Source organism: Nelumbo lutea, chromosome 2, assembly GCF_056320005.1.
Source record: "Nelumbo lutea isolate HS-2025 chromosome 2, American lotus-T2T, whole genome shotgun sequence".
Taxonomy (NCBI): Eukaryota; Viridiplantae; Streptophyta; class Magnoliopsida; order Proteales; family Nelumbonaceae; genus Nelumbo; species Nelumbo lutea.
In genome coordinates this window covers 102931699-102947886 of record NC_142685.1, presented here as the reverse complement: position 1 = coordinate 102947886, position 16188 = coordinate 102931699, and the positions used below count along the sequence as shown (strand labels likewise).

The window sequence follows — 16188 nt, the reverse complement described above, 5'->3', positions numbered from 1 at the left end:
CATTAAAACAGAGGCCTTGATTTCCGGGACAAATAAAAGAAAGATAGCCCAGGACGCAAAGTGGTTAATGCGTCCGAGTCGTCGTCTCGTCGAGTCAGAAAAGTAAAGGCTTCTCCGATAATATCTAGGTGTCAAAAGTCTGTCAACTTAGTCAAACCGCCCTTCCCCCCTCTCCTCCAGATGCTACAGCGCTCTCTATACGACTATACCATGTCAACGGCCAGAATACCTCCGAGAGCAGTACGCACGCCCGAAGTTGGCTTCACTGTGGGTATTAATGTATTATGCGTATCGCGCATGCTGTGTATCGTAGATCCATCTGTCAATTCCTCACTCTTTTGTCTCTTGTCTTTCTTACGTCACCCTCTATTAATCTACGTTGACTGAAATAGTCCTTTTTTCACCTACAAATAAAATCTTCCCTTATTTTCAACATTTTTCTTTCATTTTCTTTTCTTTTCTTTTCTTTTCTTTTTTTTTTTTTGTTTTTTCCTCTTCTAGGTTATGCTTCATCTTCTCCTCCTCTTCCTCCTTCTTGCATGGTCAATTCCTTCTACTTATCCTTCGTTGTTGGAAGGTTTCCACGGTTAAGCATTCTCCGGCTGCGTCCTGCGTCAAATTCGCGGAAATTTCCAGAAGGAGACTGTATATGCGTGACTGGTAACTCTTGTTCGCTTTTAGTTTCTACTGCCACGTCGTTTATTGGTGTTTCGAATTTTATATCAATGGAAAGCTAGGGTTTTTGGAAATTAGGGTTTCGGGAAACTAGGATTTCGAATTTGAGATCTAGTTTCCCGTTTTGTTAATTTTGTTTTTTGTTCTGTATATTAAGTATGAAGAGGTTGAGATCTTATGGTGATAGTCTTGATTCGGTTGGGGAAAAGGGGGTTTGTAAAGATTGGGGAAGAAGGGATCAGGATCCAGACCGCTCGTCGTCGCATCGGAGGTTTTATTCAAAAGCTGAGAATGGCGGGCGAAAGGGGTTATCGTCTTCGTCTGGGTATGATCGATCGATAGATGATGATCGGGAGAGTTCCAGATCCTTGCGTAAACGACTGGACCATGATTCTGATGGTTTTGATCGTAGGAAAAGCTTTGATCGGTACCGTGATTGCAGCGACAGGGGGATTTCAATTTCTTCGCCTCGGAACTCGTATGGGGGAGAGCGGATGCATCGATCCGAGAGCTTCTCTGGCTCTAGGCGGGAATTTCCGAAAGGGTTTAGATCAGAGAGGGATCGGTCGCGGCGAGAGGGTAGTGTATCGTCGTGGCGGAGATTGGTTGGAAGCAAAGATGTCGATGAAGATACTAGGTTTACTTCCGATTCAGGCCGAGGGAGTCGAGTTGCTTCCGAGGACAGAGGAAATGTGAGATCTCCGCAGGGGGGCTCCAAAGATGCTATCAAGTCCCCTCCTTGGTCAAAGGACTCTAGTGGAGAGCAATCAAAGAGCGTTGAGATTAAGAAGAATGAAGAAGTGCAGGTAGAGAATGGTAATAGCAGTGAGATGGAGGAAGGGGAGCTCGAACCCGAAGCTGAACCTGAAGCAGTTCGTGAACCTGAACCCACGCGTGAACATGAACCTCCTCAACCTCCTCAACCTGAACCTCCAACTGAGGTGACTACTGAGAATCATATGGAACTAGAGACTGAGCAGCAGACTGAACAAGAGATGAACTTGGAGAAAGAAGCAAAACCAGTGCCAGAGGGGAAGATAGAGCTCGGGAAGGAACATACATGTGATGGAAAACAGGAAAATGAAGTATCAGAGACATTGACTTCTTCAATAAAGGAAAATGAAGAGCTGCCATATTTACGGGATGGTCTGGTTGATAGATTGGTTGGAAGTAAGAAAGAAGCAGCAGCAGTGGATGAAGAAGTACAGGACGGGGGTCAAGAGAAGGAAGAAAGTTGCAGGGAGGACCAAGAACATTCACCCTCCTTTGACCATAAACCAGAAGAAGAAGGTAAAGGGGAAGAAACTGATGATGCAAATGCTGAGAAGCCATTGCATTTGAGGGAAGAACAGAAAGAAAGCAAGGGCATAGATCTAGAATCTGAGGCTGAGGACCTCAATCTACCCGATTCAGATAAGGAAGTTCTTGAAAAGAATGAAACCCCTAAGGTAACCCTGACCTTTATAACAGAAAAGCAAACCCAAAATGACAAAGATAAAGGCAAAAATCTGGCCATTGCTCTTTCTCTCTCAAATCATGCTAATCCTGTGGAAGATGGTAGCTGGATGGAAAAGGATTTGCTAACCAGAAGAGAAGATGCTATGTTAGGACCTAGCTGTAGGGGATTTGAGTTATTTTTTGGCCCCTCTGCTACAAAATCAGAGAAGGTGAGTAACTCTGGTGTTCATAAGCATAAAAATGAAAAACTGAAAATGGAACCACTTGAACTATCTCTTGGCTTGCCAAATGTTTCATTACCACATGCATCTCAAGATTCAATGCCAGCCCCTAGCTCCCCTAGTCATGTAAGAAGTGTTCAGTCTTTGCGTACCACTACCACCTTTCGTACGGTCTCTGATGGGTTCACTGCATCAATTTCATTTTCAGGTTCCCAACCTTTTGTTCACAACCCCAGTTGTTCTCTTATGCAGAATTCATTTGACAATTATGAACAATCAGTTGGCAGTCATCCTATATTCCAGGGAGTTGATCAGGTTTCTCATGGAACCTGGCAAGGACAGCCTTCAAATGAGCCTAAACGCAAGGAGGTTCCTTTGTATCAGAGAATATTAATGAACGGAAATGGGTCTTTGCATGCATCTCAATCATCACAAGGTATTTTACATTCTCAAGCCATGCAAGGCCAATTTCTTAAAGTTGCTGAAGGAAGCTCTGGAGTGCCTATTAGCTTTGATGGGCATCCAAGTCTTTCAAGACAGATATCAGGAGCACAACCAAGGCAATATGATAAAATCAGATCTCCTACAAATAGTGTTGGATCTCATGAAATTAAATTGGAATATGATAAAGATAAGAAGCAGATAATGAGAAAGAGAAGTGGTGGTAGTATGTTTCAGAGTAATAGTCAGATGGAGATGGAACAGCTTGTGGTAGGTGGAACTGGTTTTGCTGAAAAGATCATCACCATGATAGTTTCAGAACCAATACAAGTAATGGCTAGGAGAATTCATGAAATGACAGAACAGTCCATTGCGTGTCTAAAAGAGTGTGTTTATGAGATGATAGTAAATGAAGAGAAGCATGGGCAGCTACATACATTTCAGGAGGCCCTGCAAAAAAGGTCTGACCTTACGGTGGAGATACTTTTAAAGTCTCATCGGTCTCAGCTGGAGATCTTGTTGTCGCTCAAGACTGGTCTTCAGGATTTTCTTAGGCGAGCTAAAAATGTTCCTTCTTCTGACTTAGCTGAAATCTTTCTGAACTTAAGGTGCAGAAATCTTGAGTGTAAGAGTATTATACCTGTGGATGGATGTGATTGCAAGGTTTGCATACAGAAGAATGGCTTCTGTAGTTCTTGCATGTGCCTCATTTGTTCAAAGTTTGACATGGCATCTAATACTTGTAGTTGGGTTGGGTGTGATGTATGCCTTCATTGGTGCCACACAGATTGTGGACTACGGGAATCTTATATTAGAAATGGCTGGAGTGTCACTGGGACTCAAGGGGCAACAGAGATGCAGTTCCACTGTCTTGCCTGTGATCATCCTTCTGAGATGTTTGGCTTTGTAAAGGAAGTTTTCAAAACTTGTGCAAAGGATTGGAAAGCTGAAACTCTTTGCAAGGAACTTGAATATGTGAAGAGGATCTTTTCTGCCAGCAAGGACATGAGAGGGAAACAGCTTCATGATATTGCTGATCAGATGATGACTAGATTGGAAAATAAGTCCAATCTTCCTGAGGTCTATAGTCATATAATGGGATTCTTGACTGGTAAATTTGCAGTTTCTCCTTACAAAGAACATCCTTGGTTTATTGTGCTTATTCATTCCAGAGCAATTGGCATTTCTTGCATACATAGCATAGTTGATAATTTTGTGTGTTTTATTTCTTTTAGTGTTTAGTGGTTGCACATTTCTACTGTTTGTCACCATAATACATATTTTGAATTATATGCTGTTAGTCATGTTTCATTTGCTTTACGATTCTCAGCTTTTATATTAAATATTTAATGAATTGAATTGCTGTTATTGGCTTATGTCCCCCGTTTTCTTTTCTTGGACTTTGTGATTCTCTGAAAGTTTAATGAATCTTATGATTTTTGATGCTTGGTTTGCAGCATGCATGCTTTAGACACTTGTTTTGGTACTTTCTTGTCCTAATCTTTGAGTCTCTCCATGATTAGGTTGTAAGAGGGCCAGACCTGAGATGATATTTTTCTTGAGTTCAAATAGACATGAGCCCACCCTAACTTAGAACCTAGATTGATAAAAAATTTATTTATTTTATTGATAAAGAATTTATTTATTTTATTGATAAAAAATTCTACCTTGTGTGGCAGTCCACTTGCACATTGCACCTTGTTCATTTTCCTTACTAATTGTTCTCGGCATGATTTGGTTTAAGGTAGTGTAGTTAAGGTAGTAAGTTATCAACAAGGTGTTTTATCCTAGCAATGGATTCTTTGCCTAGGTGATAGAAGATCCCAAAGAAAAATATATACATGTACATGTGTATATTGATGACAAAAGATACATATGGTATGGGACTTGGATAGGAGATTTGTTTTTTGATAATTAAAGAGAACTTTTATTATTCATCGTCATCCATGCCTTATCCCAACTATATGGGGTTGGCTACATGAATCCTGTTTCGCCAATCTGTTTTATTTAAAGCCATATCCACTATCAAATTATTAGTGCTTAAAGCCTTAAATCATTTCTTACTACAACACATGTCCTTTTGGTTTACTCCTAGCTTGTGCTTGTCTAACCCCTTCCACTTGTAACAAATCACTTCTAGTAACTGGAGTTATTGATGGTCTTCCATGCACGTGACCATACCATCTTAGTCTATTCCTCTCATTTTATTACCTATTGGAGCTACTCCTAGGTTCCTACAGATGACTTAATTCCTAATCCTATCCTTTTAAGTTTTTCCACTCATCCATCTTAGCATTCACATTTCTACCAAACTTGTTTTCTGGATGTGTTGTTTCTTGACTGCTCAACACTCTACTCAATACAATGTAGCCTTACAACTGTTTTGTAGAATTTTATCTCCCATATTATTTGCCATTTTTGTGTTGTTAATTTACCTCCCATGGAGCTTTTTGATGGGTGATAAAATGAAGAGCACAAATATTGCAAAAAAGAAGAAAAAGAAAATGAAGGGATGAAACTTCTATTGAAATAAAAACAGCTCTAGTATCAGGTGGTTATTGTAGTGATGTAGAATAGCTTAGGAAGACAGTCACTCGGTACGAGAACCCCTGAGATCATTGCCCAATTGAATTATGACGTGAGATTTGTTCCTCTACCTTCTCTATCTTCTCCACCTGGATTAGAAGTTTCTGATAAGGAGGGAGAGATTAGGGGAACTGGGGTTGGAGGAGTGGGAGGTCGGGGAAGCAGGCCAAAGTGGAAAATATCTGGGGAGGGTGACATGATTGAGCAACAGCACAGGGTGTATAATAGGAACAGGAGAACTTTGGTTCAGGGAGTTGTAGGGGTTGGGGTTAAAAAGAGGAGTTGGGGGAGGATATAAGGGAGGGAGAAGAGGTGTCAGAGGGGATTGAAGGAGAGGGAGTTTCAGGAAAGGAAAACATTGATGAGGGGAGGGAGGATATTGAATGGTAATGGACAGATGGTGGTTGGAAAGTCACGGGTTATTTTTCTTGGGTGGGGAGAAGGTGGCAAGAAAGGCAATTGAACACTTTGAAAGGAATAAAAAGGAAGAATATAATAAAGGAAAGCTATTGGGGAAGGGAGTGAGGTGTGGGAGGAAGGAGAAGGGAGGGAAGAAGGAATTGCTGACGAAGAGTGAAGTGAGCTATTTGAAAATAAAAAATAGGGAGGGGTGTAGGAGGCTGAAGCTGAAAAAGAAACTGATATTTTCTTGGTTCCATTTGTCATGTTCAGCACTCCCAGATTTTGGTTCTTTAACTCTCCCATTGGTATACCCTATCTTTCCCCTTGCGGTAATGTAGAGTTTAATTCCTCTTGACCACTCTAGATAATTGGGACCATCTAGAGGGATAACATCCATGGGGAAGGTCATGTTCACACTCCCACTTAGTCCACCATGGCTGGAAGACATACTCGAGGTAGCTGTATCCTCAGAGGACATGGTGTACTGACCAAAGAATCACTTTCTAGCTGCAAACCAGAAGTCTCAATAACAGAAGAAAAATTCTGGTATAGGATAGTACTGTATTAGCTTACCAGAAAGCAGTCCACACATGACACACCTGACAAGATAAGACAACACTACTAGGGGGCCAGAAACACAAAGTCAGTGCTAGGTTATCCACCAGATGCAAACACAGATAAAAAAAGCACGCAGAACAGGCCCTACGATCAATCACAATCATCAACTCAAAAATCCGCACAATTACCACAGTCACAAAACAAGACTTACCTCTGCTGTTACAGCCACCACTGATCATACTTGACCAAGAAACACCGCCCATCTGGTTACAAGAAGGATCACATGATCCATACAGGTGTTGAACACCACTAGAAAGCTTCGCAGCATTCAGTCACCACGAGCAAACAGCTCTATCTTGGCACACGACCAAAGAAAAAAAGGAAATGGAAGATAGAAACTCCTCCCAGATGAGTCTAATGTGATTTCTCCTGAGATCGATCTGGAAATCAGCAAGGAAAGGGGAAAAATGGTTTGATCTGTCTTCAGGCCCACAAAATCTGCTCTGATACCTTGTTTTCTTGTTAGAATAAAGAAAAATCAGAAATAGAAGAATGAAGAGTAAGAGAGAAGAGACAACACTACTAGTTTGGGCAGATTACTCCTTCGATGACTAAAGGAGAAATTGGGCAGCAATTGCTGCTACACTTTCTACCAAGATCAAATCACAAGCTGAATGGATTCCCCCACCAGATGGTGTGGTAGAATTGAATTTTGATGGAAGCTGCCAAAGCAATCCAGGGCCATCGGGAATTGGTGGGATTCTGAGAGACAAAGACAGCAATATGTTGTCTCTATTTTCAGGACCAGTGGGTGAAGGTGATTCAATAAGGGCAGAGCTACTAACAGCGGTACAAGCTATACAGATGGCTAGTCAAAGTGGTGTGACAAATCTGCTAGTAGAAGGGGATTCCAAGGTGGTAGTAGGCTGGCTAATTAGGCCAGAAACAGCTTGTTGGGGCTACAGGGATCTGTTAAAGAAAGTTAAATGGATGACAAGGAATATGACTGTCAGGTTTCAGTGGGTTAGAAGATCAGCAAATGCAATGGCTGATTCTCTGGCCAAGCAGGGGGTGTCAAGGGGAGATCTATTTTGGGCTACTATGTAATTGTGTCTCAGGCGTGGGCAGTTTTGGTGTATATGGTTCAGTCCTAGGGGGGTAACATCTCGTGCCTCCTCCTAGGCTGATTGTATTTTTGTAATTTGATTTAATAAAATTACTCTCATTTATAAAAAAAAAAAAAGAGTAAGAGAGGAGAGAGAGGAGAAGAGAAGACAAGAGAAACTGAGATTGGAGTGGCAAAAATCTTGGCTGTCGGTGCCAGCTTTCTAATTATATAGTAGGGTGACACATAAAACAATAATAATATGTAAAAAGACCACAGTACCCCTGTGGCCCATAATACACCAAATATTAACAGTTTGATAACACTGATCTGTGGACCCAAATGATGTCCTTAATTTTTTAGGGGTCTGTTTCTTGTTTTGGATTTTTTTAATATTAACTACTACTGTGTTTACTTTCTAGCTATTCTGGAAAGTGTAGGATTTATTGAATCTCTCTCTCTCTCTATATATATGTGTGTGTGTGTGTGTGTGTGTATATATATATATATATACTCTCTCTCTCTCTCTCTCTCTCTCTCTAATATATATATATATATATATATATATATATAGAAGCCCAAAATATCAAAACTCAACTTTTTCTCTTTTAGATGGTTGTCTGTTGAGAGTTTCTCCTGGTGCTGAAAGGGAAGTTGCTACCGTTGATAAGGAAGGTTTTTGTGAGTGGAACACTTTCCACTGACAAGAAGGTTTTTGTGAGTGGAACACTTTCCACTGACAAGAAGTGTAGAACAGGGTTTTTTTCTGATTTGTCTTTGTTAGAGTTGGAATATGATAGACATTCCTTCTTACAAGCCACAGGTGAGAGCCTAGTTGAGGAAGGAAGTTGTGCTGGTATGCTTGGGAAAGATTTTGGGAGAAGGAAGGCTGAAGCAGATAAGACAAGTTTAGTAAAAGAGACTGGAGACCTTAGTGGAATGTCTGAGATCTTGAGAAGACTAAGGTGTTCTAGTTCTGGCTAGTTGGTACATGCAACGAAAGTTTTTTCACAGCTGATAGAGGGGCTTTTTAGAGCTGGTCTGTGCAGTAAGTATAAGAGAATGTATAAAACAAAGAAGACTTTAGCTAAAGCAAGACTAAACAAGGAAAACATGGGAGCTCCACTATAAACAGGAGATCAAGTTGGTGCAGGCGAAGGTTGCTGAGTGTTCAGAAAGGTCAGATCTGGTTCCTGATGTTGATATAATGAAACATGTTGGAGAAGATACAGAGGTGGAAAAGGGTGAGCAAAGATAATTAGATTTCTTTTGGCAGTGAGGGGGAGGCTTTTCTTTAAGGCATGATTTAGTTGGGAAGGTAGGGGTTTTGAACCTTGAGGTATTTTCTCTGGGGTGGGAAAATGTTGTTAGGATGGTTTTGTTCTTCTATCTCTTGTTTTGATTAGAAAGGCTCCCTTGTGAAGGTTTCTTTCTTGTTCTTTTGGGAGTTGGAGGGTTGGAAGGTTGAGTGGTTTTTTGCGTCTTTCTTCAGGGTGATTGCTCATCACCTGCATTTGTATCCTGCTTGCTCTTTTCTTGATAATAAATTTTCTTTTTTATTTATCTTCCAAAAAAAGTCCCAGCCATATCCTGCGGCAAATGTTTCAAAATGGTACTAAATTGAGTAATGGACAGTTTGTTAGTTTAGCATAAATAAGATGGATGGAGAATGTCAGAATGTTTAGTCCTTTTGTAGTAATATATTATATTAACATTAATTTTTATGTGCAATTATAGCATAGTGGTTTCAATGTTACATGTATGTATAAATTATATCGTTAGTATTAGCAGTATGCCACATGGGTGTATACAAGTTCAAAACAAGAACACACTTGAGATTTTAAATCCCCAAAGTTTAGGTTGAAATGAGGCATATATATGATTAGCAACATGCAACTATACAACATTTGTGCATGCCAAGATGTTAGCAGTTAGGGACTGGTTAATGTTTTATACTCTGCATTCCTTATCTACCTAGATCTGCAACTTGAACCATGATGATGTTATTACCTCTTTTATTGCAGGAGATTCCAAGTATGGCAATACTTCCATGTTGACTTTGAATGAACTACCCCATAAGAACCTAGGAGAAGGAAGCAACGGGGTTGTTGGGCCGAGCCAAGAAAATATGTGGCTGACACCTGTTTCAACAGATAATGCTGCTATTCACATTGAAAAAACGGGTAGCGTTACTCCCAATTTGGATTGGGATCAGGGGGGTATGCGGAGAGAAGGTTCTGAGATGCAGAAAAACAGTGAAAATAAATCAGTTGTGGATGAATTAGATAGCATTGTTAGAATCAAACAGGCAGAAGCTAAAATGTTCCAAGCACGTGCTGATGATGCAAGAAGAGAGGCTGAAGGCCTAAAACGTATTGCAATTGCTAAGAGTGACAAGATTGAACAAGAGTACACTAGCCGAATTGCAAAATTACGCTTGGTTGAGGCTGAGGAAAGGCGCCGGCAAAAACTCGAAGAACTTCAGACTTTAGAGAAGGCACAACATGAATACTTAAATATGAAGATGAGAATGGAATCTGATATTAAAGATCTATTGTTAAAAATGGAAGCCACAAAGCGGAATCTCAGTACATGATGTGGCTGACAGGGCAGATGTATGTATTCTTATGGAGACTCATAAATCTCAGGTAACTTTACACTTGTTAGGTAGAGACTTTATAAGCCAGGTTGTATTTTCAGCCTTCCTTCTCCTTTATCTTTTATGTGCTCTATGATTTATAGGTGTACAATTAGAATTAGGTTAGTTTTTTTGTTCTCCTTGTTGTAGCTAACTGGAGCTTGTACAGAGAATGCTCCATCTTTTATGTGAATTTGGTTTCCATTTTTGGAAGCAGTTTGAAAAGGAAATATAGATTCCCATCAATTCAATCATTTTCTTTTGTTTTGTGCAAAATATACAAGATCTTATTTGGCACTATGCCATTTTTTCTTTTTATATGTAGAGAGCATTGATGTGGACCCCACTGTGTTCGTATGGCAGCATATTTCTGTTAGTTATGTCAGTGTTAGTTGGTAGTTATTTCAGCTTTATTATTAGTTTATTTGCCATGTAAGCAATAAGGGCAATTCAGCCCTTTTACAATTAGTCAACATATATAAATATTAAGAGTGGGTCGGCTGATGTCAAGACCAACCCTCTCTCTTTTCAGAAATCTCTTTGTGTGCTTCTTCTTCTTTTCTTCTCTTCTTCTTCTCTTCTGCAATTTCTTCATTCTTTTTCTTTTGAATTCAAGACTGATTGTAGTCTTGATCGACTACTTGGTATCAGAGCCGACCTAGGAGCTTTTATGTTAGTCTAATTAGATTGACTACATGAGAATCTCCTAGGTTTAGAAGTTTTTCAACAAAGGAGGATTGGCTGATTCTTGGAGCTTACTGGTAGTGTGTGGATGCTACTAAGAAGATTGTAGAAGGCTGGGAGAGTTCCAGTAGTCAGGAAGAATCAGAAAAGGCTTCAGATCCTCAAGATTAGGGTTTGCATCAGACAGAAGGTGGCGGCCAAAGATTTTCTTTCATAAAGTAAGTTTTTTCTTGAGAATAACTTTGAAAAAAATCATCTTGGTTTATTCTGAGAGGTGTGGCTGGAAAATCTGTCTTTTTCCTTTAGGGTTTTGAGAGAAAACCTTAAAATTCAGAACTGTTGTTGGTTTCAGATCAGATTTTGAACTGGTTTCATTCAGAATTTTGTTTTCTTTGTTCTTTGGAAGACCTAGGCTGGCTGTTATCAATTGTTTGGGTGCTGTTTTTCTATTTATCTAATATTTTCTTATTATTGCAAAATATGTTTGTTCTTGTCTAACCATTCTCAAGCTGTTCTTTAATTTTCCTAGTTTGTTTAGGATTTGACTTTCTCATTTGTTAATTGATAATTGGATACAATGCCTGAAGATTCCACAAAAAAGTGATCCATGGGCCACATAAAAACCCCAATCAAAGAACTATGATCCTTCCCCTGCTATACAGTTATAAGAGAAAAGCATATGGACTTGGTGATTATGCGACTGTGTTGGGAGATTCCGAGATCTAGTTGAATGAGGAATTCAAACTAAACTCCAAGGATCTTGCATATCTGAGAAGACCAAGTCTCATGGCCCTCAAGGCTGAATATACATTTCTTTCTATCAAATGCCAATATGTGGAGTGCCCTTCACTAATGGTTTATGCAAAGCCGGAGTAAAGCATGGTTTAAGGACTTGTAAGAGGGAAAGAATCTCAAAACTTGCCTTAAACTGGCTGCACAAATCTACTTATTGAATGGGACTCCTAAGTGGTCATAAATTAGTTAAAAGACAAGGAAATAGGTACCTTGCACACATGGGTTTCTAGTCAGAGAAGCTAGAGCTTTGGGATGCATGGTATATTGTACTTATTCTTTTTCTTTCTAAGTATAATGAATTCTAACAATTAGAGGAGAAAAAAGAAGGTTAGCTGAACCTCTAGTTTAAACAGCAGTTACATGGGGCAATCTTGTGTGAGGAATATTTGGGCTAGGGTTTGGTTTGTAAATTTCAGGCATGGTAACTAAAAGAGTGTGTGGTCAACATAATGCTGGGAGAGAGAATGAGAGAGGCTCAACAATTGACCCTACCATCCATTGTTTTCAACCCATGGTTGAACCAACCAATCTTTTTTGATGAATAATAATAAATTTATTAATTTAGAAGCAAATTTAGAGTGAGTTCATACAACATCTCAGGGAGAGGCGTGAGCTGCAGCCCCTCCTTGAATCTTACAAGTAGACTAGGAAAGAAAAGCAAGAATCACAACTGAGCTGAAAACAATTCTTCCCTATTTACCCCTTGCTTGGCTAACACATTTGACAAAGTATTTGTTGATCTCCCCACCCACTGTACAGTGACCAACATATTTCTTGTCAATCAACTAAATTTCTTCATTTCATTCTTGTAACGCCACATAGCCTCTTTAGGATTTTTTAACCAACCCACCACCACTTTGGAATCCCCCTCAGGCGTTGTACCCTCAGCTGGTTTGCAAATTGCACCCCTTGTACAACAACTAAAAGTTCTGCCCCTGATGGAGTCCCCAATTCCAAGGGACCTAAGTAGAGCAACAAAATCTCTCCCTTCTCATTTCTCAAAGCACCCCCCTATTTTGGATAATCCTGGATTACCCAAGCTACTTCCATCAAAGTTCAACTTCAGTGAGCCTTCGGATGGAGGAGACCAACTTGTAATTGATTTGTTCTTTAGGGATGAGCACCTCGCTACTGCTGACCAATTTCTCTAAAGGTCATTAAAGGAGAATTGATGAAAGATTTCCAAGGTCTTCAGCCAAAGTATTGCCATATTTAACACAGTATTTCAATTCCTGATTGCTCATTTCCTTTTCTTGATAACTTCTAGCATTCCCTTCTTCCCAAAGAGTCCAAATCAAGCCAGCACGAGCACATCTCCACATAATTCTCCCTATTTTTGTTGACACTTTGCTTGCATAGGTTCTGGGGCTATCATCCGTTTAGCCCTTGAACCATTTACTAGTCTTATCAAATAATTCAGCAACAATTAATCAAAGAATAAATAAAAATATGGTTTTAAAAGAAAATAATATCAAATAGAGAAGAATAAGAGAAGCAAGGAAGAGAAGAGGAGCCACTAGGAATGGCAATGGGGTGGGTTCAGGGCAGGGACCATATTCCCTATCTCTGATCCCGATTTTTAAATTAATCCTTGTCTTCGACCTTGATCCTTGTTGGGTAAAAAATTTAGCATCCATCCCTGGTCCCCAACGAAGACAGGTTCCCCAATGTAGATCTGAATCCCAAATTTTTTAATTAAAAATTTGTTTTTGGAAAAAAGATTTATTTAAATAAAGGAAAAATTTGTTTTTAAGGGGGTGTAGAGATGATGGCCCGGATAGCTAGTTTTAGCCTGCTTTTGTTTATGTTTATGTTAATGGGCCTGTTAACTTTAAACTAGATTTATTTTATGTTTATTGAGGTGGAGGTTAGCAAAGTTGTGGGCTTATTCTTTATTGGAGGAGAGGAAGCCGCTGGAATATCTTTTAAGGATCTGGAAGAAAAATTGGCTTAAGATCATGGAAGTTTATCCTCTCCTAAATAGAGGATTGGCTCTGAAGTTGGGAAATGGGCAATGAGTAAGCTTCTGGAAGGATAAGTGGTGTACCAATAGAACTTTAGCAGAGATGTTCCCCCAGTTATTCCATCTTACAGACAATCAGGAAGCAATGGTGGTAGATTGCTATTAAGTGACACAGTTCTGTTTTGTGATGGTAAGGAGATTAGTGGGGTGAGCAATCTAAAAATGGTGATTAAAGTGTTTGAATTAATGACTAACTTCAAAGTAAACCTTGATAAGAGTTGTGTGGTTGGTATTAATATGAGTGAAGGAGAGGTGGAGGAAAGGGCCCAAGCGATAGGTTCATTGGCCATTGAAGTATTTAGGGCTTCCTTTAGGGGATAATCCTAGAAAAATGAGTTTTTGGAATCCGGTGATTGACAGGTTCACTAAAGGGCTAGCTTCTTGGAAGAAGAATTACTTGTCTTTGGGGGGTAGGATAACCTTGATTAAGTCAACATTGGCAAATCTTCCAGTCTATTACTTGTCGGTGTTCAGAATCCCTGAAGGAGTTTGTAGGGAGTTGGAAAAACTAATGAGGGACTTTTTATGGGAACCCAGGGAGGAGAAAAGGGACCATAGAGTTAGGTGGGAGCTAGTTACAAGAACTAAAAGTGAAGGGGGACTGGGGCTGGGGAACTTGAAGAAGAAGAATGAAGTTCAGTTAGGGAAATGGCTATGGAGATGGTCCAAAGAAAAGGAGAATCTGTGGGCTAAAATAATCCTAAGTATTCATGGGCAAGAGGCAGTTGGCTGGGATCCGGGACTATCATCTAGGGCTTCAAGAGTTTCTCCTAGGAAGTCCATTCATGCCATCCTTCAGTCTTTTCTTCCCTTCATCAGGTATGATCTTGGATCTAGTTTGTCGGTAAATTTTTGGGAACACACTTGGGTGGGGGATTTTCCTTTGAAAGAGGAGTTCCCCTCCTTGTATGCCCTGTCTAGGTTTAAAAATGAACCAGTAGCAACCTTTGCTACCCTATCTAATTCTGCTATTGATTGGAACTTGGGTCTTAGAAGGGCTCTCAGAGATTCTGAGTTGGAACCCATTTCGAATTGCTTAAAATCTTGGATGAGGTAGCTCTTGAACCTTCTCGTGTGGAATCTAGGGTTTGGTCTTTTGTCCCTTTGGGTATCTTCTCTTGCTCCTCTTTTTTCAAAGCATTGACACAGCCTAGTCTGGTACCTGGGTCTTCTTTTCATGTCCGGGAAGTTTGGGGTAGCCCTATACCTCCTAGGATAGGTGCTTTTTGCTGGGAAGCAATCCTAGAAAAGTGTAACACTTGTGACATACTTAAAAAGAAAAGGCCTAATTGGTGTTTATCTCCGCATTGGTGCATTTTATGTAAGAAGAATGGTGAAAGCTGTTATCACTTGCTTGTTTCTTGCCCTTTTGTTTTAGAGATTTGGTGTTGGTTCTTTTTTTTATTTGGTTGCAGGTGGCCCTCCCCTTCAAGCATGCAAGGCTTGTTCAGTTCCACTCTAGTGAGGGGTTTAAAGAAGAGAGGTAAAATTTTGTGGAGATGTGCTAGAGCTACTATTTGTTGGACGGTTTGGGAAGAAAGAAATCAAAGATTGTTTCATGACAAAGATAAAAGCAAGGAAGCCCTCATAGAAGTTGTTTATGTTAGGGTGGCACACTGGGTCAAGTCTTTGAAGCTTTTTGAAGCCTATTCAGTAGGAGACATCCTTAGAAACTGGGAATAAGTGGCTCGGTCAGCTCCTATGTCTAGTGCTATTAGACCTGGTTGGACTCCACCAGATTTGGGTTTCATCAAATTGAGCTTCGATGGTAGCAGTGAAGGTAATCCAGGCCCTTCAGGCATAGGTGGTATTTTCAGGGATGAAGAGGGTCAAATTATTGCTATGTTCTCAAGATCTATAGGCTGGGAGGATTCTCTGAGAGCTGAAATCCTGGCAGTTCTAGAAGGAGTAAAAAGAGCTAAGCAGTTGAATATTAGTAAGCTGCTGGTGGAAGGAGACTCTCAATTGACTGTTAGTTGGTTGCAGAAGGAAGAATCTAGCCTGTGGAAGTTCTCAAATGAAAGAAAGAAAATCAAGCAGCTAACTCAGAATATGATTATAAGGGTTCAATGGGCCAATAGGAGCAATATTTCCATGGCTGACTCCTTGGCTAAACAGGGGGTGGGAAGATCTAATTTCTTTTGGGCTATATTGTAATAGGTGTTTTCAGTTCTGTAAGTGAGGGTTAAGATGTCTTACTCCTCCAATCTGGTTGTAATTTCCATATATTTTTAATAAAATTACTGTTATTGATAAAAAAAACTGAGGGTTTCGTTGCTTATTCCAGTATTCTTAGGCCCATTTTAGCTACCTCAATTGGCTGCTTTTTGGGTGGGTTTCGAATTAGAATGATTGTTGTACAACTTTAAACCTAGCCCTTCCCATTATCTGATCCAAACTCCAACTCAATAACTGAAACATTTGTAGTTTATATTAAAGATCTTCACATACATTGTTTAAATGTTTTTGAATGGAAATGAAGGTTCCAATATATTGCTAACTGGTTTCTCTGTAATTGTTCTAGGCTGCTATTTTGTGATGATTGCCACTTGAAAACAACTATCATTTGAAATCTATATATTCTTAACTTTGAATGGATTCA

The 16188-nt window shown here is 39.8% G+C and overlaps 1 protein-coding gene across 5 annotated transcripts; it reads left to right on the top strand.

The window, feature by feature from the left end:
• Positions 1–439: 439 nt before the first annotated feature.
• On the top strand, positions 440–15848 carry LOC148872415 (protein OBERON 4-like). 5 transcript variants are annotated; one of them, XR_016107898.1, is made up of 4 exons: positions 440–3906; positions 9471–10094; positions 10736–10986; positions 15002–15848. XR_016107898.1 is itself a non-coding variant. In XM_088972741.1 (2 exons), exons 1-2 carry the CDS (start codon positions 834–836, stop codon positions 10040–10042), a joined length of 3645 nt encoding a protein of 1214 aa, XP_088828867.1. In that variant the 5' UTR covers positions 440–833; the 3' UTR covers positions 10043–10338. The 5 variants fall into 5 exon arrangements, 1 of the variants encoding a protein (XP_088828867.1); XR_016107900.1 differs by lacking the exon at positions 10736–10986; XR_016107899.1 differs by lacking the exon at positions 15002–15848 and having other exon boundaries at positions 10850–11119.
• The last annotated feature ends 340 nt before the right edge of the window (positions 15849–16188 follow it).

Excerpts from the sequence above, each read along its gene's own strand:
- LOC148872415 (XM_088972741.1), top strand. The coding sequence starts at position 834 with ATGAAGAGGTTGAGATCTTATGGTGATAGTCTTGATTCGGTTGGGGAA. Across the intron at positions 3,907-9,470 it reads TATAATGGGATTCTTGACTG|GAGATTCCAAGTATGGCAAT; the intron begins GTAAATTTGCAG and ends CTTTTATTGCAG.